This window comes from Protopterus annectens, chromosome 7.part1, assembly GCF_019279795.1.
Source record: "Protopterus annectens isolate FY-2018-M chromosome 7.part1, PAN1.0, whole genome shotgun sequence".
Taxonomy (NCBI): Eukaryota; Metazoa; Chordata; order Ceratodontiformes; family Protopteridae; genus Protopterus; species Protopterus annectens.
In genome coordinates, this window is record NC_056740.1 from 354,597,829 (window position 1) to 354,622,675 (window position 24,847).

At 44.2% G+C, this 24,847-nt stretch overlaps 1 protein-coding gene across 10 annotated transcripts in view; it reads left to right on the forward strand.

Annotated features, from left to right (window-relative positions):
• LOC122807767 (sarcolemma associated protein) overlaps positions 1 to 24,847 on the forward strand; it is a 2,306,558-nt gene that overhangs the window by 2,147,568 nt on the left and 134,143 nt on the right. The window contains exon 16 of one of the 10 annotated variants that reach the window (XM_044078779.1): positions 8,498 to 8,587. The exons of the other annotated variants lie outside the window; for them this stretch is intronic. Coding sequence (XP_043934714.1) covers positions 8,498 to 8,581 — 84 coding nt within the window. The 3' untranslated portion in view covers positions 8,582 to 8,587. The remainder of the gene's footprint in view (positions 1 to 8,497; positions 8,588 to 24,847) is intronic. 10 annotated transcript variants of the gene reach the window in all.

The following is a 24,847-nucleotide window of genomic DNA, read 5'->3' on the forward strand; positions in this document are numbered from 1 at the left end:
CAAAGATGTTATACTGCAGTCCAGTCTTTTTTTCCCCCTTTTTTTTTAGTAAAAAAAAAAAAAGCATAGAATGAATGTTTGTTAGCCTTTAAATCTTTTTGTGGTATGAAATACAGGCGGAAGGAGGATGCATACAGACAATTCAGTGGATCCATTGCAGGTAAAACGAAGATACATTGATAAGGTAAGCGTAAATGAGGAATGTGCATCAGTCAGTGGGTCTGAAAAAATGTTGTATATTCTCGTGAACAGCAAAAGAGCTTGTGTCTACAGTTTGAATTGAAAGGGTACTTTATTGGCCTGCACAATTAAGCGATCCTATGGTCCACATCAAGCTTTGAAATGAAAATGCATCTTGATTAAAATAATTAGAAGCACATGCAAAAGTGGAGATGCCATAGATCATACTGTTAAAAATAAAGTTGAAGATGTGTACATGACCACCTCTTCAAACACAAAAGAATAATACAGCATCCACCTTAAGCTCTCTGCAAGGATAAGGGAGTCTTTGTTAATAAAGCTGCAAAATACACTTTTTGACACAAGTAATTATGAAAGTTGTAGAACTGACCTTGGCATTAGTGCACTTGTTTCCTGTTGGAGAATTTCTAATCAGGAAAAACTAAAAGAAAAACCCAACCAAGCTATATTTCCACTGTGTGATTCCTATGATGCAAATGATTCCTTAAGGACATCAGGTGTTTCAGCTGTATAGCAGTTTTGAATGCCCATAACATTTTTCTTTTTTAAGTCTGTTATGGACAAATTCAGGCCAATAAACCCAATTCCAAATTTCCCAAATTTTAGGAAATCACCAGAAAATTCATGGCATTAAAATTAACTGTCATACTTGATGTTCTTCTTGTTTCACTGTTGCAATCATCACATTTGGGTTATCCCTGCCAGGGTAGCCCTTGGCCGGCCTGAATGCCAGAGGCTTAGTATTTCTGCGTCTGTTGCTGTCACTTGAGGACTGACGTCAGGTCATCAGTGGTATAAAGTAAGGCAGCCGGTGCCATTACATCATTCTTTCTTGCCGCGGAGCCCCGAAGCAGAAGCAGTTCGCACGAGTGCCGGTTGGCCGCTACCTGAGTTTTCATCTCCAAATTGAAGTTGAAATCTTCTAAAGCTAAGTACCCCGTTGGGGATCCTTTTTTCTTCCACTAACCGATGTCAGAAAAAGTTAACAATTGTCTCGCCTGTGGAAAGCAAATACCACACTGAGACTTCCACTCTTACTGCATCACTTGTTTAGGCCCAGACCACAACGTCTCCCATTGTTGCTTCTGTGCTTTGTTCAGTGCCAGAACTGTCCGTCATCGGGCCCTTACTGTAGCCAGATACTTTCGTTTACAGTCTTTGAATTCCGATATGGCTTCGGTAAGCCATTCGACAGCAGATCTTCTGAAAAAACTTAAGGATAAAGACAGTCACAGACCGCACAGGTCCAAACCTACCAACGATGCTTCCATTAAGCTAGTTGTCAGTTCTCCAGTACTCAGTAAGGTGCTTTTGCACCCCCTGATGCCCACTTCTGTTGATTCGCAGGCTGCTACCGAGACCCTTTCGGAGTCCGGTATGCCACGAAACTCTTCTTCGACTAAGGATCCTGTGGTTGTCTCTACCTTGGATGGGTCCGGAGCTGCTGAGCGGGCACCGGCTTCAGAGGAATTTCTTCGCACTACTGAGTCTCGACACAAATAGATGTTTTCTTTCGTGACTACCGTTCTATCAAAAACTACAGAGTTTCTTAGGCCCAGGGTACGATCCACACCCAAGAAACCGATGACCCACTCTCAGGCGCCTGCTACCTTGCCTCAGTCTCAAATGCGTAAAATGGTGCAAGACCTTATCATGCTGATCAGGGGAAGCCAAGCTATCCCTCCAAAAGGAAAAGAGATCTGTCCCCTGTAGTTTTGTCTGAAAAAGAGTCAGATGAATCTGATTTCATCTGACTAAGAAGACATGCAACCTCTCTCCACCTATGAGGATTCTGATGCAGAGGACTCCATTCCTTCAGCCTCTCCCCCCAAGGATTTTTCCTTTGGGAAAATCCTGCATACTTTAAGGGTGCATTTCCAATGGGAGAGTCAGGACTACCCTCAGTCTAAAAAGAGACTCGGGGAATTCTTAGATCTTCCACAGTACAGATCCTTGGCCATCCCCCCAGTCCTGGATGTTGTGGATGATGTTTTCCTTGAATCCAGCTTGACTCCTGACGCCCTACCTCCTGCTCCCAGAAAACCAGACGGGTACTATAGAGGCCCTGATTCACACAAATATCTTTTTTAAAAATTCAACATTTCTCAAGGGCTAAAAGGGATTAAAGCAACCTCTGCTAAGAATCACACACCCTCTGACAGGGATTCCTGAGCATTGGACAGATGGGGTAAAAAAGTATATCCCTCAGCTACTCTTGCTATCAGGGTACTAAACTGTCAGTTCCATATACTGAAATTTCAGCAATATACCCTGGAGCTCCTTAAACAAAAAATGTCTTCCCTTCCTACTTGGGCAGAATCTAAAGATTTACAAGAATTAATGCATTCTGCAAGCCAAGTAACCGGACACACTTTGCACTGTGGTTTTGATGCCCTAGAAACTTCTTTCAGGGCAGCAGTGACTGCCTCTGTCATTAGAAGACATGCATGGCTTAAGGAACAACCCCTGCCAGACCATGTCAAATCTAAATTGTTGGATGCCCCCTTGCACAAAGATAACTTATTTGGCACTAAGGCAGAAGAGGTCTTAAAAAAGATGGAAGAAAAAGCAAAGTCTGTGCAAACAGTTAAGGATTTCTTACAAGTCCAGCTACCTAGGTTCAGCAGGCATTGTCCCTTCAAGCACTGGTCCTTTCCTGCTCCGACTAAACCAGCACAGTCTAGGTCCCGTGGAAACAGACCCCCTAGACAGCAGCCCCAGGGAATGCAGAGATCTAAGCAGCGGACTACCTTCACTTCAAAACCAGAGAGTTTTAAGCCACCCCCTTATGGTAAATACAATGACTCGCCTCCTCCTCCACCCCTCTCTGCCCACCTTCACTTACCCCTAGGAGGAAAACTCTCATTTCACTCAAGCACCTGGGCCACTATAACCAAGGACCAATGGGTTCTGAACATTGTGTCTCAAGAATACAAATTTTCCTTCCATACCCTTCCAACCCCAAAAGGGTTCCCAGATCTACCACCAAATCAGTGGGCAGAGGCTCAAAAGCAAATCTTTTCCCTTCTCTCCCTGAGAGCAGTAGAGCACGTTCCTGCAGAACAGTTAGGCCAAGGTTCTACTCCAGACTTTTTCTGGTGCCCAGAAAAGAGGGCACCTAGCACTCCCGCCTCTATCTTTCAATCCTAAACACCTCCCTGGTGATCCCAAAATTCAAAATGCTCACCCTTCAGCAGCTGCTACCTATGCTGCCCAGGGGTGCTTGGCTAGCCAACCTAGATCTAAAAGAGGCCTACCTCCACATTCCTATCAGGGAATCATGCAGGAAATATCTCCGCTTTAGGGCAGGATCTCAGCACTTTCAGTTCTCTGCGCTTCCCTTTGGCTTATCTACTGCTCCCAGAGTTTTTACAAAATGTCTGGCTGCTGCCATTGCCTTTTGCAGACAAAGAAGTATTCAGATTTACCGATACTTAGATGACTCCCTTATTCAGGCAGGCAGCCAGGAAATGCTCCTTAAGCACCTGGACTTTGTAAAGACACTACTAACCTCTCTAGGATACACAAGCAATGAAAAGAAAACAGGTGCCCACCCAAAAGATAATCTTCCTGGGAGCAAGTCTGGACACAGCATCCCATACGACATTCCTTACACGAGAGAAACACATTTTCCTGACAACCTACTTCTCTCAACTAGCAACCAGGCCCCAGCTATCTGCAAGGAAGATCCTGAAAGCTCTGGGGTTCATGGCATCTTGCATGCTACTCATTCCATGTGCCAGACTGCACATGAGGAAACTTCGGTGGTACCTAAAGAGCCTTTGGTGTCAACACTCTCAAGACCTGGAAACTCTCCTACCTATAATTCCTTGCCTCAGAAAGCTGGTGGGCAACAGCATGCTTCCACAACAAGGGACTGCCCTTCTCCCCACCCCCACCACCCAGACCCTAACCACAGATGCATCAGACTATGCTTGGGGTGCACACCTGTATGGCAGGTGCATACAGGGCCATTGGTTCCTTCAGGAAATCACTCTGCATATCAGTCAAAAAGAGATGATGGCTGTGCAGCATGCCTTGATAGCTTTCAAACCCCTTCTCTCTCCAGGGGTTCTCCTGATCAAAACAGACACCACTGTGATGTGGTACATAAGCAAGCAGGGAGGGACTCACTCCTATCATCTATTCAGGCCGGCCATGACCCTTTGGCTCACAGCCTTTTCCATGCAGCTACACCTGTTAGCACAATTCCTACCAGAGTCTCTCAACTCTCTGGCAGACCAACTAAGCAGAAACCTTTCTGGACCCACATGAGTGGCAACTCAACAGAAGGATCTTCACAAATAACTCAGAAATGGGGAACCTCAAAGGTCGACCTGTTTGCCTCCCACACCAACCATCATCTCAGAAAATTCTGCACCAGGAAGCATCACTGCATGGCTTGGAAAGTGGATGCCCTGTCCTTCCCCTGTGTCAGTCTATCGGTCTATGCCTATCCTCCCCTGCCTCTCATCCCCAGGGTACTACTCAAAATAAGGGAGGAAAAACCAAGGACCATTCTTATAGCTCCAGACTGGCCCCAACAACACTCATACCCCTTGCTGCGCAGCCTGTCCTTGCTGCCTCCATGACATCTTCCCAGACCCAGAGGGAAGGGGAATTCATGCATGCCAAATTGAAGACCCTCATTTTGGCAGCTTGGCTTATTCCCTAACCCCAAACCAATCTGCCATTGTAAGTAAACAGGTTCTGGATGTTATCTGTGAGGCCAGATGTCCTAGCACCAGAAAGTCTTATGCAGATAAATGGGAAAGTTTTGCATCCAGACTAAGGGAGCCAGTATGGTGCAGCCCTCCATCCCTGTCATCCTGGATTACTTATCTGACCTACTACACAGTGGTCTCTCTTTCTCCTCTATAAAAATTCATGCCTCTGCTGTTTCTGCTCATTTTCACACTGTGCAGCCCCTTTTCTCACACCCTTTGATCAAACAGTTCCTCAGAGGGGCTAGCAACTTGAGGCTCCCCTGAAGGGCACCAACGCCAACTTGGTACCTTGATTTTGTCTTGGAAAAGCTCACCCTTCCCCCTTTAGCTTCTTCTGCAGAGCTAAAATTTCTCTCCTGGAAGACAGCTTTCCCTTCTGACTGTCACTTCAGCCAGAAGAGTCTCTGAGCTGCAAGCACTCGTGGCTGTGGATCCCTTCATCATCTTCCATCCAGACAGGGTATTCCTCAGAACTAATCTATCCTTCATGCCCAAGGTGTGGTGTCCAGTGTGGCTCTCAAACAATCCATTCATCTGCCCACTTTCTTTTCTAATCCCCAACACAAGGGGGAAAGGATTCTTCACTCTCTAGATGTGCACAGACAGCTCAGATTCTGTCTGGACATGACTAAATCCTTCAGAAAGTTTGATCAATTGCTGGTTAGCTTTGCTACAGGGGCAGAAGGCAAAGCCATCTCCAAGCAAGCTATTTCCAAATGGATAGCACACTGCATCAATTTCTGCTACAAACAGCATGGAAAGCCTCCCCCCAAGGGGGTCAGGACACACTCCACCAGAGCAGCCTCCACCTCTGCAGCTTTAAGAGGAGTCCCCACCAGGGACATCCTTGAGGATGCCACCTTGGACATCTGTTCACACTTTTACCAAGCATTACCACCTGCCTCTTTTCTCCAAATCCAGAGCAGGGTTTGCCTCTGCAGTCTTGCAGGGTCTCCTAGCCAGCCCCTAGTGTCCTTGGCTGCCTCCACCCATTTCCTCAGCTTTGGGAATCTACCCAAATGTGATGACTGCAACAGTGAAACACGAAGAACATAGTACAGTTGTGACACTAACCATAAATGTATATGTTTGAGTGTATTTACTGTTGCACTCCTGGTTTCCCATCCTCCATCCCCCTTTTTCTTTTTTTCCTTACAAGAGACTTCTTGGTATTTATTTTCCACTGGTGGGGTTCTTCCTGTTCTCCTACTTTGAGGGCTCCTAACAGGTTAGGGCAAGAAAAACTGATGTAATGGCGTCAGCTACCTTACTTTATACTACTGACGACCTGATGTCAGTCCTCAAGCAACAGCAACCGACGCAGAAATACTAAGCCTCTGGTATTCAGGCCTGCCGAGGGCTAACCTGGCAGGGATAACCCAAATGTGTTGACAGCAACAGTGAATACTCTCGAACATCTACATTTATGACAAGTGTACACAACTGTACTTTCTGCACTGCAAACTTCTGCTACTCCCTTGAGATCATGGGGAGTAGGTTGGGGTGATGTAAGCCATGCAGACAACATAGTCCATTCCCACCATTGACCAGTTTTGTAGAATAAAACATACAGAACATACAATAAGCCAGAAGAGGTTAATTGAAGCATGTCAGTAGGCTATTCACTGGATCAATTGCAGATTAGTCAAAAACAGTGACCGAGTAGATCAGAGGGAAGAGAAAAGAGATGTGTAATGAGCACTTAGTTTTAAGTGAAGAGATGAGGGATAGACAGCATAAGTGGTTTGAATGAGCTAGTACTTGAAATTCTTTCTATGAAGCAGATAAATGGAGGATGAGACTACGTGAAGGAGGAGTATGCAGAGCTCCCTCCTGACTGGCATTTCTGCCTCTGTCTTCTCTGGAGTATTCTTAGCCTTTGTGTGTAGATGTCTACCAGGATGTGCAGATTTTACCTAGTAGAGTTGCCACAGACTATAACAGCTGCTTGAAAAAAAATTGTCATCTTCAGTGAAAACTGCTGGTTTGTAGCTTCTCTGAGGTAAAGTTCTGCTGGGCAAGTGCCCCTGAGATTTGAAGTTGTTATATTTGTGACATTCTTTACCTGGTAATCAGTTGTCTTAATGTTAATATAAGCTTTCTAAGCTCAGTTCATAAGCATGAGTTTAATGACATTGTTGGGATCTAGAACATCTGATTGACATTTTAATCAAATTCTACTTTTGAATGAAACAAACGGTATTTAGTAAAATTCAAAAGCACATTCCAGTTAGGACCCCCCCCCCCATTTTATGCAGGAGGCTTTGCCACTGCATCCCTTTGTAATAAGTTCTGAGATTAGTACATGATTTATGAAAGGGGATTATCCCTGCAGCAGTCTCCTTTGAATAAAGTGTATTTTGTACTCTTTGCCAGCTAATCAGCTAAGAGAACAGTGGAAGTATGCCATTTTAGCACAAGATACATTTGCATTGTAGTGTAGAAGCATTGTTTTAGTGTAATAGTCACACTTTGCAGCATTTTTCTACTGTACCTACATAGAAACAAATGTAGCACTTCATATTTTTGCAGTACAACCTTGATTATCAGAATTACACTTATTCAGATGTTCAGACTATCAAAATGTGTGTAGTTTCCTGCAAAAGTAAATTCTTATCCAGTGATATACCATGAACTCTGCTTTCACAGATAAATGATCATGGTTATACTATCAGTAGTCCAAATGTATTTTTGCTTTTAGCTGATCCAGTCATTATATCTGTATGTTATTGTCTGTAACACCATAAGTAATGTTTTTGTTCTACATTTTTGTTTGTGCATTGCTTCTGCTTTACAAAATCCTGGTTATTCAGGATTGTTTGTATATTGGAAGTGCTTTGAATTCCTTGCAATCAGAAGCCCATCGTAGTACACCAGAAATGAAAAGTTATTTATATATTCGGATTATACACGGAAACTGAAAAGACCAGAAGTTTGTGTTTTATGGTTGCCTGCCAGCTATTCATTGCACAGGGTGCACCTTGTTGACTGAATTATATGTTAGTCAGTCAAAGGAGCCCCAGTCATAGTGTAAAATGATGCCTTGTTTTTGCTCCCTTTCCCAGCAGTGCTTGTAATAAAATCAGCCTGTACAGCTTTCCACCACAGCAAGAGAAAACTCCCAGGTAAATGGAAATTAATCATCCTCCCTTTCTCATCAAAGTGCATTTTCATGTGCCAGGTAACTCCAGCTGACTCAACCTTAACTTGCACAACATAAATATATATATATAAATATATGTATATATTAATTTCAAAAGTGTATTTGCGATGTAAATTTGGAAGTTTGTTAATATGAGCACTGTTACTAAACGTTCACGTCTCCATAATGAATTAAAATCAAACATTTAAAAAAAAGGAGTTGTGAAATGTTGCTTGGAAGAGAAGGTGTAGGCTTCCATGTGCCTGTTTCCAGTTATGAAAAACAAAATATGTATAGAAATACAAAGTTAAGTTTTTTTTTTTCTTACTGTATCACTTTATTTGAAGAAGTGTCATGTTTGGTCCCATTAAGCTTGTCCACCTTCTATTGGCATAAAGTGATTTTACTATCCCTTGACTTTTTTTAGCCTTCCATATTGCAACCTGTCCCAGCCATATTCATCGGCTTATTCCTGGCTTTCCTGTATTGGTGTATCGGCCCATTGTGGTAAACAAAGGTATACGATTCTGTTAAGTCATTGTCTGTGCTTGTTACATGTGCATGTCACTTCCTTCGTGTTGCATGAAACGGTTTATTCGGCATAACTCATTGCAAAAGACTTCAGAACATCTGATAAAGAAAATGTTACTAACTCTTGTCTAAAAATGAACTTGAATTCTGGATCCACACTTTTTTTTTTATTAGAGCAATCTAAATCATACAGGCATATTTGCTTTCAGCTGATCCAGTATCTTGTTTAATTTTTGTAGAATGCCAGGATGATAAAGATGATCAGGATCCTCAGATTTGGAATCTTGCTAGCTATAGTAACATACCTGTAGTCTTACTGAGGTTAAGACCACCTTACAGAAAATCCCGTGGTACATCACTTTGCTTAACTACCCTGTTTTAGATTTGAGGAAGACCAGAAAGTTTTATGCATAATTTCTTCTGTGATTTATATCTCAACTGAAAAGGGTATAGGTGGCTAACATGAGTAACAACCCTACACTTTGCATTACTGCGTATGTCTGCTTAAGTTTAGCAGCATCATTTTTCATCTGCCTCATTTTCTTCTTCCAGCTGCATGCATAGCTCTCCTAGCCGTGCTCTTAGCTGGATATAAAGATTTCCAGTAAGTAATATATAGTCATTTCTCTCGTATTCGTTTTAAATATGTTGAAATTTATGTTGCATTTACTTAGCTGCACAAAACATGTAGTGTTTAAATGTGGATGATCATAAAGACAAGGAACCTAAAAAGACATTCTTTATATTTTGTAATTGCACCATTAAAGATGAAGTGTGAAGGTTTTTCTCTGCCATTTCTTTTTGCTGCATGTGTTCTGTCATCATGTAAAGTGAGTTTTCTGATGCTAAAATGTGTTTTTTTATTTTAGTTACTTCAGTGGAACTATATTAAGTTTAATAAAACTATTTTTAATTTTCTGTATGATAAACAGCTGTCCATTTACTTCCTGCATCTGTGATAACAGTAGTGAGTAGACAGGTTTTTTGTACTTTGCAGCAGATTTCAGTGCAAAGTGAATAGGATATGTAGTATAGTCACTCAGACAACAAATCAATCAATAAAGGATATTTGCACTTCAGACTATTAAATCATGACATTTTTTTCACCTCTGACAGCTAAGCTCCATGAAAAAAATCCTTTTGTAACTGAAAGAGTTGCCATCTTTCTGCGTAGCTAAAACCAAACCAAAACCACCTCCTTACACCACCAGTAACCCTGCCGGTCTCCACCTATTTTCCTATTTATTTAATGACATGAACGAGTATGTCATTCTGAGGTGGAGCCATACTTCTCAACCATACCGAATTTCTTGGTATTTTTTATTTATTTATTTATTTTTTTAACTATACTACTTTAAATTTATAGCTGATGTCACCATGCATTGCCATGGTACAGGGGCATGCATGGTGTCATCAGATTCTTGAGGCAGTGCCTGATTGCCTGTCTGACTCTCGGAGAAGCGGGAGATTTAAAAAAAAAAAAAAAAAAAAAAAAAAACTTCAGCTGTTTACAGCCACCAACTTGAGTGGGCAGCTTGTGGGGATTCGGGAACTCTCACTTGTTTACTTTATAATTTCCTCTTATCACTGTCAGATATGAGCTTGTGTTTGGTCAACAGTGAGCTAAAATAAAATGCTGTAACTTTCATAGATGAGCGTACCACTGGGACCGGCTACCGTTAGATCTCAGATAGCTGGGCTGCAGCCAGTTGGGCAACCATTTTGTTGAGTCTGTCGGCAACATGGACCAAGGGAAGGGGACAGAGTAGAGGATGAGTCATCTGAGAAGCCTAAGGGTTCCGATCGGCAGCTTCAGCTGCGACTGTGCATCTTAAAAACAAGAGTCTGAACACAGAGAATGGAATATGCTGGCTCCCTACCACATTTTCTCTAGTCAGTAAGTTCAGTGCTGGGTTTATTATGGAGTGGGTGATTGACTTTTATTTTCCCGTGATGTCTCCGAACACTTTGCCTAATCATATTTTCTATGACGCCCATTTTATTTTTTCTCAAAATTATACCCTGTCTATAAGGTGCTTTGTAGTTTCCATGGTTTGCTTTTATGCTGCTATTGTGACTTGGATCACCGTTCGATTATTTTAAACTTTTTACTTGTTGTCAGTTACTGGATTGCGAATTGGATTATTGTTATCTGAATTACATTTCCTATTTGTTTGCAGCCATTAAGTACTTGTTGGACTTTGCAGAGCACGCTCGCCTTGTTTGTTGATTTTCAATAATTTATTAAAGATAAGCATTTCATTCATGCAACTCGTTTCCTTGTCAACCTCCTTTTTTGGTTTTATAAGTTTGAATTGTGTTTTGTTTTTGCTAGTATTGTGGATTGTTACACCTGGCAAAGACTTTAGTGATGTTCTTCATCTCACATTGCTGCAGTCCTTACATATGGGGTAGTCCGCTGTCCTCGGTCGGCCCGAATACCAAAGTATTAGGCTGACGTCGGTCAAGGCGCTTTAGACTGACATCAGAACGTCAGGGTACAAAAGCGCATGACCGACGTCATATCCTCAGTCTTTTTTGCCGCATGGTCCGATGCAGAAGCAGCGTTGCAAGTGCCGTTCGGCGTTCTGAAATTTTTCGAGTTCGGAGTTTCAGACCGAATCCAAGTTGGCTAAGTACCCCGTTGGGGAATATTTTGTTTTTTTCTTGCCTCAGTGTATTACCGGATGTCAGAAAAAGTGAATAACTGTATTTCTTGTGGGAAACAGATACCGCATAGGGATTATCATTCTTTGTGCATTCCTTGTTTGGGGCCTGAGCACGACGTTGTTGGGTGTCGCTTTTGTGCGAGGTTCAATAAGCGCACTATTAAGCAAAGGTTAGATTGTGCTAGGCTGGTCTTCGGTAAGCGGTGCAATTATAATATGCCGTCGGATTCTCCGGCGCCCGCTTCTTCGAAGAAGCGCAAAGACAAAACAGTTAAACCCAGGCAAGATGAGTCGTCCGTCCCGGACGCCGGTTCTTTAGAGGCTTCAGTGGAGCCGGTGGTTCCGACGGAGACTTCTTTGGAGTCTCAGGGGGAGACTTTGATTTTGCAGGATGTGGCCTCTCAAGAGGCAGGTCAGGCTGAAGGGGCTTCTCAGGTTACTGTACTCCCCTCCCTTCCTAGGGTGGTTAGGCCCTCTCCTTCTGTTTCCAAGGCTTCTCCCAGAGGCAGGCCAGGTTTAGCTTCTGTCGGTGTCACTCCTAGTTCAGCAGGGTCTGTGCCTAAGAAGCACATGCTTAAAATGGCAGAAGATTTGATTACTCTGGTTAGAGGTTCTTTGCCCCCTCCTGATAAGAGGCCTAGGGTGGAGCCAGAATTGGGAGGTTTTGAGCAGGCTTCGGATGTTTCAGAGTCTTCGGCTGAAGACTTGCAGGAGTACTCTCCTTATTCTGATTCTGATGCAGATGATTCCACTCCTACTGCTTCTCCTCCAGAGGATTTTTCTTTTTCAGAGACACTTCATTCTATGAGGGAACATTTTAAGTGGGAAGGTCAGGACTTCTCTGATTCCCGGAAAAGGCTTAGGGAATTTTTGCTTTTACCCCAACACAGGCCCTTGGCTATACCTCCTGTTCTGGATGTTGTGGAAGATGTGTTTTCAGAGGCTTCACTTAATCCTGATTATCTGCCTCCTGCGCCTGTTAAACCGGATAGGTATTACAGGGTGCCTGAGGCTCATAAATATCTTTATAAGAGTCCTAGGGCGGACCCAGAAACTATTAGTCAGGGACCTAAGGGTGTTAAGGCCTCTGTGGTAAAGAATCCGGTTCCTCTAGATAAAGAGGCCAGGGCTTTGGATAGATGGGGAAAGAAGGTCTATACTTCTTCTAACTTAGCTATGAGGGCTTTGAATTGCCAGTTTCATATGTTGAAATATCAAAACTTTCTTCTTTCTCAATTGAAGTCTAAGGTGGATGCTCTGGCGGAAGGCATTGAGTGTAAAGAATTACAAGATTTGGTGCATGTCTCTGAACAGGTGGGTAAGCATTCATTACAATGTGGTTTTGATGCTGTGCAGGCCTCGTCTAGGGTGGCTGCCACTGGTTCAGTTCTTCGCAGGCACGCCTGGCTGAAGGATCAGAATTTATCTGACCATGTTAAGACAAGGATTTTGGATGCTCCTTTGCAGTCTGATGTGTTGTTTGGTTCACCTGTGGAGTCAGTCTTGAAGAAGATGGAAGACAAGGCTAAGTCTATGCAGGCTGTTAAAGATTTTTTGCAGGTTCAGCCTCCAAAGTTTAGTAGGAATTGGCCTGCTAAGGGGTGGACGTATCCTTCTTATGATTCTCAGTCTAGGGGTAGATCTAGACGTGGTAGGGGCAGAGCTCAGGGTTCTTTCAGACCTAGAACAGGGAGTTCACCTGCACAATCTTCGGTGAGGGCAGGGGCCAGTCCTTTCGTAAACAGGCCCAATGACCTACTTTTTCAGCTGCCAGATCCTTCTTGCTTGGCAGCACCTTTGGGAGGAAGGTTGGCACTCTTAAAGGAAAATTGGATTTTGATTACCCAAGACAAATGGGTATTGGATATCATACACCAAGGTTACAAGTTTTATTTCCATACCTTGCCTCCTTTCAAAGGCATGCCAGACGGTCCTCCGCAGCAAAGACTAGAGGCTCACAAACAAATTTCTCTACTACTTCAATTAGGGGCCATACAACCGGTCCCTCTGCCAGAAGTGGGCCTAGGATTTTATTCTCGCCTGTTTCTAGTACCAAAGAAAGGGAGCACGTGGAGACCAATTTTGGATTTATCTATCCTCAACACATATCTGGACATTCCCAAGTTCAAAATGTTGACGTTACATCAGCTTTTACCTCTGCTGGGCAAAGATCACTGGATGGTGACTCTGGATCTCAAGGAGGCTTATCTTCATGTTCCTATCAGGCTCAGTTGCAGGAAGTATCTGCGTTTTCGAGCTGGGACTTCTCATTATCAGTTCTCTGCATTGCCCTTTGGCTTATCTACTGCACCCAGAGTGTTCACGAAGGTTCTGGCTCCAGTGGTAGCTTTCTTCAGGCTAAGAGGAATACAAATCTATCCTTATTTGGACGATTGCCTGATTCTGGCCCAAGGAAGGGACGAACTTCTTCATCATTTACAGTATGTGATGGCAGTGTTAAGATGCCTGGGGTATTCTGTGAACGAAATAAAGTCCAGTCTAGTACCCTCTCAGGACATGTGCTTTCTGGGTGTGAGACTGAATACAGCATCCCAGATGGCCTTTTGACCCCGGACAAACAAAAGAATCTTTCTCTTTACTTCCACCAATTGTCTCGTCAGTCCAGGCTGACTGCAAGGACAGTCCTTCAAGCCTTGGGGTTCATGGCATCTTGTATTCTGGTACTTCCCAATGCCAAACTGCATATGAGGAAGCTACAATGGTATCTCAAGAATGTATGGACGCAGCACTGCCAAGATTTGGACACTGTCATTCAGATAATACCTTGCATTCAAAAGGAATTTTTGTGGTGGGCTCAGGAATGTCACCTAAACAAGGGACTCTCTGTGACCCGACCAGAGGCGAGTCAGATTCTAACGACAGATGCCTCAGACAAAGCTTGGGGAGCTCATCTAAATGGAAAATGGGTACAAGACACGTGGCCTGCCAGACTTCAACATTTACATATCAACTTGAAGGAGATGTTAGCAGTCCAATTTGCATTGATAGCTTTCAAGGATTTACTTCTTCCAGGGCAGGTGTTGATTCAAACAGACAACACAACTGTCATGTGGTACATCAACAAGCAAGGGGGGACGCATTCATACCCTCTATGCAGACAAGCAATGATTTTGTGGGAGACTGCTCTCAGTTTACAGCTAAATCTTCAGGCAAGGTTTCTGCCAGGAGCACAGAACTCCTTAGCAGATGTGTTGAGCAGACAAATTATGGATCCCCACGAGTGGAAATTGGATCCTCATGTATTCCAGAAATTGACAGTGTTATGGGGAACTCCAGACATAGATCTGTTCGCTTCTCCACTAAATTACCAGCTGCCAAAGTTTTGCACAAAAAGGTTTCATCCCACAGCTTGGAAAGTGGATGCTCTCTCATTCAATTGGAGCAATCTTCATGTGTATGCCTTTTCCACCTCTGCCTCTCCTCCCAAAGGTACTCCTGAAGGTCAGACAGGACAAGCCAAACATGATTTTAATAGCTCCGGATTGGCCTCGACAGCACTGGTACCCATTACTGAGAAGTCTGGTACGGAAGCCTCCATGGCCGTTGCCTTCGATTCCTCACCTGCTGTCTCAGGAGAACAGTCATTTACTCAATGTCAAACTTCACTCTCTACATCTAACAGCCTGGCATATTCTGTTTTAAACCCTGGAGGGTCTCAGCTTCCACAACAAGTTTTGAATGTTATTTTGGAGGCCAGAAGGCCTAGTACAAGGAAAGTTTACACAGATAAATGGAGGAGATTTTTATTTTGGAGTTTCTAAACCTAATTTAAGTGTTGCTCTTCAATACCTTACTGAGTTATTAGACAAAGGTTTGTCCTTCTCCTCTATAAAGGTTCATGCTGCAGCAATATCTGCTCACTATGACTGTGACCCACCATTATTTTCTCATCCTTTGTTTAAGCAATTCCTTAGAGGGGCAAAGAATATAAGACCCCCACGTAGAGCTCCTACTCCTGCTTGGGATCTCAATTTTGTGTTGGAGAAACTCACTCTACAACCTTTTGAGCCTGCAGCAACAGCAGAGTTGAAATATTTATCATGGAAGACTGCTTTTTTGTTGGCCATTACCTCTGCGAGAAGGGTTTCTGAATTACAGGCCCTTATGGCGGTTGAGCCTTTCTTAATTTTCCACAAGGATAGGGTGTCTTTGCGTACTAACCCTTCTTTTATGCCTAAAGTGGTTTCTAGTGTGGCTTTAAACCAAACTATTCATTTGCCTACTTTTTATGCAAACCCCCAAAATAAAGGGGAGAGGATTTTGCACACTTTGGATATACACAGACAGTTGCAATATTATTTGAGCAGAACTAAAGGGTTCAGGCAGTCTCAGCAGTTGTTTGTTTCTTTTGCTTTGGGTTCTCAGGGCAAACCAGTTTCAAAACAAACTATTTCTAAGTGGATTGGTTTTTGTATTACTTTCTGTTATTCCCATCATGGTAAGGAGATTCCAGCTGGGATTAGGCCTCATTCCACTAGGGCTACTGCCACTTCTACAGCTTTTTTAAGGGGGGTGGCTACTAAAGATATTTTGGAAGCAGCTACTTGGAGTTCAGTGCATACTTTCTCTAAGCATTACCACCTTCCACTTTACTCTAAATCTAGGGCTGGATTTGCCACTGCAATTTTACAGGGCATTTTGGCAGCCCCTAATGCTTTTTAGTTGGCCATCCTCCCTTACCTCTGCTTTGGGATTCTACCCATATGTAAGGACTGCAGCAATGTGAGATGAAGAACATAGTACAGTTTTGTACCTACCATAAATGTAGATGTTCGAAGATCCACATTGCTGCAGTCCAATTTACCCTCCCTCCTTCCCCTCTGTAGTTGAGGTGGTGGTGTGGTTTGGGTTGTACATATTGTAAATATGGTTAGTGCAGGGGTGGTTGGTTATTTTTTGGCTTTAGCCTTTGTTGTTAGGGCCTTCTGACATCTGGGGCAAGAAAAGACTGAGGATATGACGTCGGTCATGCGCTTTTGTACCCTGACGTTCTGATGTCAGTCTAAAGCGCCTTGACCGACGTCAGCCTAATACTTTGGTATTCGGGCCGACCGAGGACAGTGGACTACCCCATATGTAAGGACTGCAGCAATGTGGATCTTCGAACATCTACATTTATGGTAGGTACAAAACTGTACTTTATATCTGTCACAGTTCCACTCAACTAAGAATGAGGTAGAAATGCACTTACACACGCGGTATGAGGATTTATCTTGATGAATTCGATGGGGAGGGGGCTTAGCTTCCCCTTTCATGAAGTGTCTTGTCCATAGTTCAGGGTAAGTTTAAGGTCCGTTTTTTGTCTGTTAACCAATAAAAAAGTATGCAGACATGCAAGTTGCATTAGTATCTTCCTCCCATCCTAGACTTAAAAGCTGCACTCTCTAAAGCCAAAAACACAGCATCCATGGGACCCCCCGGACAACATCCCAGGCTACGTTTTACACAAACTTCAGAACGCACTGGCTCCCTACTTAAGCACCATGTTCAATAATAGCCCCGCATCAGGCTTTGTGCCCTCCAGAAAGCGTTGAGCGAAGGAGTTGGTACAGTTTCTCCAGTTTCAAAGCATAGTCATGGTGTTCCATCCATTACACACAATTACCTTGTTAAGTGCACTGTACTTGGCGTACACTGTAAAAACACAATGTCACATTGTAGTAAATGGCTATCTATATCCCTCTATAATAAAAAGTTATATGCTGTGGAATGATCACTTTATAGCATCTTCTTCACAGATGCACGAGTTATTCTAAATGATGATCTTTGTGTTTCACTGTTGCAGTCCTGACTTGAGGGATTTCAAACCATGGAAGCCCTTGGCCGGCCCAGCTATCAAGGAAAAATCTCCCCCCTGCAACAGCCAGCAAACACCCTGACATCAGAAGAGTCAGCTGGTGTCACAAGCTCAGTTCTTGCTTGCCATAGGAGAGCCCAAAGCAGAGTTCCAGTTGGTACATCTGTGAGTTGGTCAATGCCAGTGAAAGAAGACTCCAGAAAGCTAAGTACCCTGTTAGGGAATCTCCTTTGCATTTTTTGACTAATATCAGGGAAGACTAATAATTGTCTCCGTTGTGGTAAACAGATTCCACACTGGAACTGCCATTCCTTCTGTGTTACTCGTGTGGGTCCAGATCATGACGTTCCCACCTGTCTTTTTTTGCACCCGATTTAATAGTAGGACCATTAGGCATGCGGCAGAGAATTTGGCTAAGCTCCTCAGTAAGTTGTCAGGCCATTCACATCCTATGGCATCAGACAGTTGATCTGAAGTTGATATTCCTAAGCAGAAAAGGAAGAAAGAAAAACGCCCCAGGCTTAGGGCCTCGGACAACAACAGCTTGCCATCAACCAGTCCTCCCAGGCTTATTGTCACTGAAGAAGGTGAGGTGCTTTCGCAGCCCCCTTCAGCAACCAAGGCAGTGGGCGCAGGTCCATATCGAGACCCGTTCAGAGTATGATGTGCCTTCCGGTCCCTTGACACCTTTTCAAGCTGTAGGACTCAGTTCATCAGTTGGGTCCAGGACTACTGTGCAGATGCCTGCTTCCGACCGTGCTAAGACTGATGTTTTTTCACAGTGCCAGGACATTGCAGCTACCATTCATCTTTGGGAGACGGGTGCCTGTGCTTCATTGGACATCGAGATCAGGCCTAAACCAAGACCCACTCCTAAAAACACGGCACCCTCCCAGGCTAGGCCTTCCGGCTCCCATTCCCAGGTTTACCCACAGGATCTTGTGAAGATTGGCTGAAAACCTTGTCCCTCTTAATGTTCTTCATGTTTCACTGTTGCAGTCATTACATTTGGGTTATCTGCTTGCAGGCCTGATTAACAAAGTCTTGTTGCGTCAGCTGCTGTCCCTTCTTCCATGATGTCAAGGGTATAAAACCTGCAGCCGACGCCATTACATCAGTCTTTCTTGCCGTGCGGTGCCCGAAGCAGAAGCAGTTCGCAAGTGCCGGTTGGCCGACTCCTGAAATATTTCGTTTTTGAGTTTCAGAACCGAAGTCTTCCACTAAAGCTAAGTACCCTGTTGGGGAAACTTTTTCTTGCTCCTTACCGATGTCAGTAAAAGTTAATAATTGCATTACTTGGGAAAGCAAATACCTCATAAAGATTTTCATTTGTACTGTATTCCTTGCCTTGGCCCTGACCACGACGTATTTGCTGTTAGTTTTGTGGTTTATTTAATAAGCGCACTATACGTCGTCTGTATATTATCGCCTCTAAATAGATGAACCTATCTGCCCTAGGGCATTTATAAGCCTAGCCAGTGTGTGTTTGGCTTTCACCACCCATTTTAAATTAATTTTGCTATGCCCTTTTTCGAGGTTATAGGTTCATAGGTTCATACTAGGCTATGTGCCCTAGGGCATTTAAAAGCCTAGCCAGAGTTCTGTTTAATCATCCAGAAATGTCGTCGGCTAGCCATCCGACTACTGGGATTCTGAAAAAATGCAAAGATAAAGACAGAGACAGGCCGCCGAGGTCCAAAAATGCCGACGATGCTTCTCCTAAGCCAGTTGCCAGTTCGCCGGTACTCAGTGAGGCGATTTTGCAGCCCCTGATGCCCGCTACTTCTGATTCGCAGGCCTCTACTGAGACCCATTCGGAGTCCAGTATGCCGTGAGATGCTTCAACTATGGAACCCGCGGATGTCTCTACCTTGGATGGGTCCAGAGCCGCTGTGCAGGCACCAGCTTCTGAGGGTGTATTCAGGCCTACGGACTTGCATATTAAACAGACGCCTCCTTCTTCTCTTAGGCCTAAATCTCGAACCATGCCTACAAAGACGACGCCCAGGCCACATGCTCAGGCCTAAAAAACAAATGATAAGAATGGCTGAAGATCTAATAACTCTAATCAGGGGTAACCAACCCCCCCCCCCCCCGCCTTTCTAAGAGGCCTAGGACCGAAGTGGTTTATGAATCTTCTGACCAAGATTTTTTCCTGATTCTTCTGATCTGGATTTGCTCTTATCTAGTTATGAGGATTCTGATGCAGAGGACTCCATTCCCTCTGCTTCCCCGCCAGAGGATTTTTCTTTTGGGGAAACCTTCTCTAAGGGAGCATTTCCACTGGGAAAGCCAGGATTTTTCTGATTCAAAAAAGAGGCTTGGGGATTTCTTACTCTTACCCCAGCATAGGCCTTTAGCTATTCCTCCTGTACTAGACATTGTTGATGATGCTTTTTCGGAATCTAGTTTGTCCTCTGATTCCTTGCCTCCTGATCCCAGAAAACCAGACAGATACTACAGGGTCCCTGAGTCACACAAGTTCCTTTTTAAAAATCCTATTGCGGATCCAGAGACTATTTCACAGGGGTCCAAGGGCATTAAGGCTTCTACTGCTAAAAATCCTACCCCTTCTGATAGAGACTCCAGAGTGCTGGATAGATGGGGTAAGAAGGTTTACACTTCTGCAACCTTGGCCATTAGGGCTTTAAACTGCCAGTTTCATATGTTAAAGTATCAGCAACATGTTATTGGATTGCTTAAACAGAAAATGATGTTGATTCCTGATTGTGTAGAAAATAAAGAATTTCATATGCAAGACTGCATATGAGGAAACTACAGCGGTTTAATGCATTCTGCTGAACAAGTTGGAAAACATACTTTGCAGTGTGATTTTGAGTCATTAGAGGCCTCTTGCAGGGCCGCTGTTACTGGGTCTCTGCTCAGAAGGCATGCTTGGCTTAAGGAGCAATCTTTGCCTGATCATGTTAAAGATAAATTGTTGGATGCTCCCTTAAGTCAGGACCGCCTGTTTGGCAACAAGGCTGAGGAAGTTCTTAACAAAATGGAAGATAAAGCTAAATCTATGCAAACTGTTAAAGATTTCTTACAAGCTCAACCTCCTAGATTTAGTAGGCATTGGCCCTTTAAGAATTGGTCCTTTCCAGCCCCATCCAGGTCTTCTCAAGCCAAACCCAGACACAGCAAAAACCCCAGGTTTCAGTCACAGGGGAGACACAGGACTAAGCAGTGGGGGGCCTCCACTTCCAAATCTGGGAGTAATAAGACTCCCCCCTATGGTTAACTGTCTCAATGACTTCCTTTTAAAATTTCCAAGCACTTATCAACTGACTGCCCCTTTGGGGGGAAGGATTGCTCTTCATGCAAACAACTTGGAACTCATTACCCAGGACAAATGGGTTTTAAATATAGTGTCCCAGGGATACAGATTTCACTTCCACACGTTGCCAACACCAAGCGGGTGGCCGGACTTGCCCCCAAATTAGTGGGCAGAGACCCAAAAACAAGTACTTTCTCTCTTAAGCATGGGGGCTATTCAACTGGTACCAGAAGAGGAAAAGTATCAAGGATGTTCATCGTGCATACAGCTGCAGTCATAACAGATGGGTTCTCCTGCCGTCAGGCGGGTCCTCAGTCGGCTGAATTCCAAAGTCTAGGTCCGGCGTCGGTTGTCGTCGCTTCTTCCCTGACGTCAGTGCGACATGGGTATAAAGGAACCAGCCGACGCCATTTTCTTCAGTCTTTCTTGCCGCGCGGTGCCCGAAGTAGAAGCAGTTCGCAAGTGCCGGTCGGCCAGCTCCTGAGATTACGAAAATTTGGAAACCGAAGTCTACTTAAAAGCTAAGTACCCCATTGGGGAAACTTTTCTTGCCTCAGACCGATGTCAGACAAAGTTAATAATTGTATTTCTTGTGGGAAGCAAATACCGCATAAGGATTTCCATTCCCTCTATATACCTTGTTTAGGCCCAGACCACGACGTCTCGGTCTGCCACTTTTGTGCTACATTCAACAAACGCACTATTAAGCGTCGGGCGGAGTTCGCCCAGCATTATTTTGGGAAAGCATTTAATTATACTATGTCGTCGGATACTCCGACTCCAGTTTTGTCTAAAAAATGCAAAGACAAGGACCGACACACGAGATCCGCGGCCTCTACCGACACCACGCCAAAGCCGACTACACGTGGTCCGGTTCTCAGCGAGGCGTCTACGCAGCTCCTGACTACCGACGACACTTCTTTGATGGTGTCTCCTGTGCCCGAGGTCACAGGCTCCTCGGCCCACACCCCGACTACAGATACCGAAGCCACTCTTGGCGTTGAAACTCAGAATGTGGACAGGTCCACCTCCACTCAAGGTGTCTTCAGACCTTCCTCTTCTTTCTCCATCAAGGCTTTCACAAAGTCTAAAGCAACCATGCACTCTAAGAGACCAGCTACACAGGGCCCATCTCCAGGCCCCATGCCTAAGAAACAGATGCTTAAAATGGCTGAGGACTTAATTACTCTTATCAGAGGTTCTCAGCCCCCACCGGACAAAAGGCCCAGAGTGGAGGAAGATTCCCCCTCCTCTGATCAGGGCTCCATTATTTCAGAGCACTCTGATGATCAGGAACATTCTTACTCCCCTTTTGAAGACTCTGATACGGAGGAATCCATCCCTTCTGTCTCCCCCCCAGAGGATTACTCATTTGGGGAAACTTTGCATATTTAAGGGAACACTTCCACTGGGAAGGCCAAGATTATTCAGATTCCAAGAAAAGGCTCAGGGAAATTCTCTTGCTACCTCAGCACAGGCCTCTGGCTATACCTTCTGTCTTGGACATCCTAGATGATGTTTACTCGGAGGCTTGCCTTAACCCGGACTCTCTACTTCCAGCTCCAGTTAAGCCGGACAGGTACTACAGGGTTCCTGACTCACACCAATTTCTATACAAAAGCCATGCTGCTGACCCAGAAACCATCTCACAGGGCCCCAAGGGAGTTAAGGCCTCCATTGCTAAAAATCCATTACCTTCCGAGAGAAACTACAGATCCTTAGAAAGGTGGGGAAAAAAGGTATATACCTTGGCTACCTTATCCATGAGGGCCTTAAACTGTCAGTTTCATATGCTAAAATACCAACAGTTTTTATTATCACAATTGAAAAGTAAAATGTCACAACCTGAACAACCAGACTTGAAGGAGTTGCAGGATTTGATGCATAGTGCAGAACAAGTGGGTAAGCATACCTTACAATGTGGTTTTGATGCTCTAGAGGCCTCATGTAGAGCTGCTGTTACAGGATCAGTCATACGTAGGCATGCCTGGCTCAAGGAACAAGGCTTGCCTGATCATGTCATAGCTAAATTACTAGACGCCCCTCTTCAAAAGGATGTACTATGTGGTGCTAATGCTGAGGAGGTGTTAAGGAAAATGGAGGAAAAGGCTAAATCAATGCAAACTGTGAAAGAATTTCTACAGGTACAACCCCCACTCTTTAGTAGAAATTGGCCTTCCAAAAACTGGTCCTTTCCTGCCACGGACAGACCCCAAAGAGGCAGATACAGGCGCCCGAGGGGCAGAGGACAAGCCCAAGGATCGTTTAGAGGCAGACAATGGCAAGCTCCTACACAAAGAGGTGGTGAGGATAACTCGCAATCTTTCAGAAAGTAAACCCAATGACTTCCCCTTTGCATGCCAACCAAGTCTCAAATGGCAGCCCCGTTAGGAGGAAAGCTGGCATTATTTTCAAAAAATTGGCATATTGTCACAAAGAACAAATGGATCCTGGACATTATAAACAGAGGCTACAAATTCCATTTTCACACCCTTCCAAAAATGAGAGGCATGCCAAACCTGCCACACAATCAAAGGGCAGAGGCACAAAGGCAAATTACAGATCTCATAAACATGAAAGCTATTCAAGAGGTACCTACGCACGAACAAGGTCAAGGTTTTTATTCCAGGCTATTTCTGGTGCCAAGGAAGGGAAAAGATTGGAGACCTGTTTTGGACCTATCCATCCTAAACACATTTCTACTCATACCAAAATTCAAGATGCTCACTCTACAGCAACTTCTTCCCATGCTGGGCAAGGAGTCTTGGCTGGTAACATTGGACCTCAAGGAGGCATACCTGCATGTCCCAATCAGACAAAATTGAGAAGGTACCTCAGATTTCTTGCAGGTTCAACCCATTATCAATTCTCTGCATTGCCCTTTGGCTTATCTACTGCGCCCAGAGTATTCACGAAATGCATGGCATCAGTAATTGCCTACTGCAGACTTCAAGGGATACAAATATACCCCTATTTGGACGACGGCCTGATCCAAGTGGACAGCAAGCACATTCTTCTGAAACATCTGGCTTATGTAATAATGTTGTTGAACTCTCTGGGATACACAATCAACAAAAAGAAATCAAGGCTAATACCCTCTCGGAAGATATTTTTCCTGGGTGCCAATTTGGACACAAACACCCAGATGGGCCTACCTCACGCCAGAGAAGCAGGGGCAACTAATTCAATACTTCAGAACACTAGCAAATTGCACCAGGCTGACTGCAAGGAAAATCCTGCAGGCTCTGGGATTCATGGCATCTTGCATCTTACTAATCCCATGTGCAAAGCTGCATATGAGGAAACTACAATGGTACCTGAAAAACATATGGTCTCAACACAGCCACAGTTTGGAAACAATAATACCACTAATTCCATGTCTGCAAAAGGAATTTCTGTGGTGGGCTCAAGCATGTCAAACAAACACGGGTCTTCCATTCAGCAAGCCTCAAGCAAATCAAGTCATCACAACAGACGCCTCGGACTACGCCTGGGGGGCGCACATGACAGATCGGTGCATTCAGGGCAAATGGTCCCAAAAAGAAAAGCACCTTCACATCAATCAAAAAGAAATGCTAGCAGTAATAAATGCTATTATAGCTTTCAAGGACCTTCTACAACCAGGTCAACCATTGATAAGAACGGACAACACCACAGTTATGTGGTACATAAACAAACAGGGAGGAACACATTCTTACCCCCTATGCAGACTGGCCATGTCACTTTGGAACATGGCCATGGACTTACAAATGGAACTACAAGCACAGTACTTGCCAGGCAAGGAAAACACGCTGGCAGACAACCTAAGCAGGAATATGACAGATCCACACGAATGGAAATTGCATCCAAAGGTTTTTACAGAAATAATCCAAGAATGGGGAAGGCCAGACATAGATCTCTTTGCCTCCCACAAAAATCATCAATTGGCAAAATTCTGCTCAAGGATTTTCCATCCAAAGGCCTGGAGAGTGGACGCTCTCTCTTTCAGTTGGACATCAATGACAGTTTATGCCTTCCCACCTCTTCCTCTGCTGCCCAAAGTTGTATTGAAGACCAGAGCAGACAGACCAAAGATGATTCTCATTGCTCCAGACTGGCCAAGGCAACACTGGTACCCACTCCTGAGGAGCCTGACGCATTCCCCACCATGGACCCTGCCTGTAATGCCTCTTCTTCTGACTCAGCACAGCTTCAAAACTCTTCACAGCCAGCTAAAAACACTCAATCTAGCCGCATGGAAGATTCCTTAGCATCACAACAGGCCCTACTCTCCAAGGAGGTGCAGGATGTCATTTTGGAGGCCAGAAGGCCATCAACTAGAAAAGCTTACTCCGCAAAATGGAAACGTTTTTGTGTCTGGAATGAGAAAAAGGGCCAGGATCCTGGAAAACTGAATTTACCTTAAATACTACAATATTTGGCTGAACTGCTAAGCAGTGGACTTTTTCTCCTCCATCAAAATCCATGCCTCAGCCATTT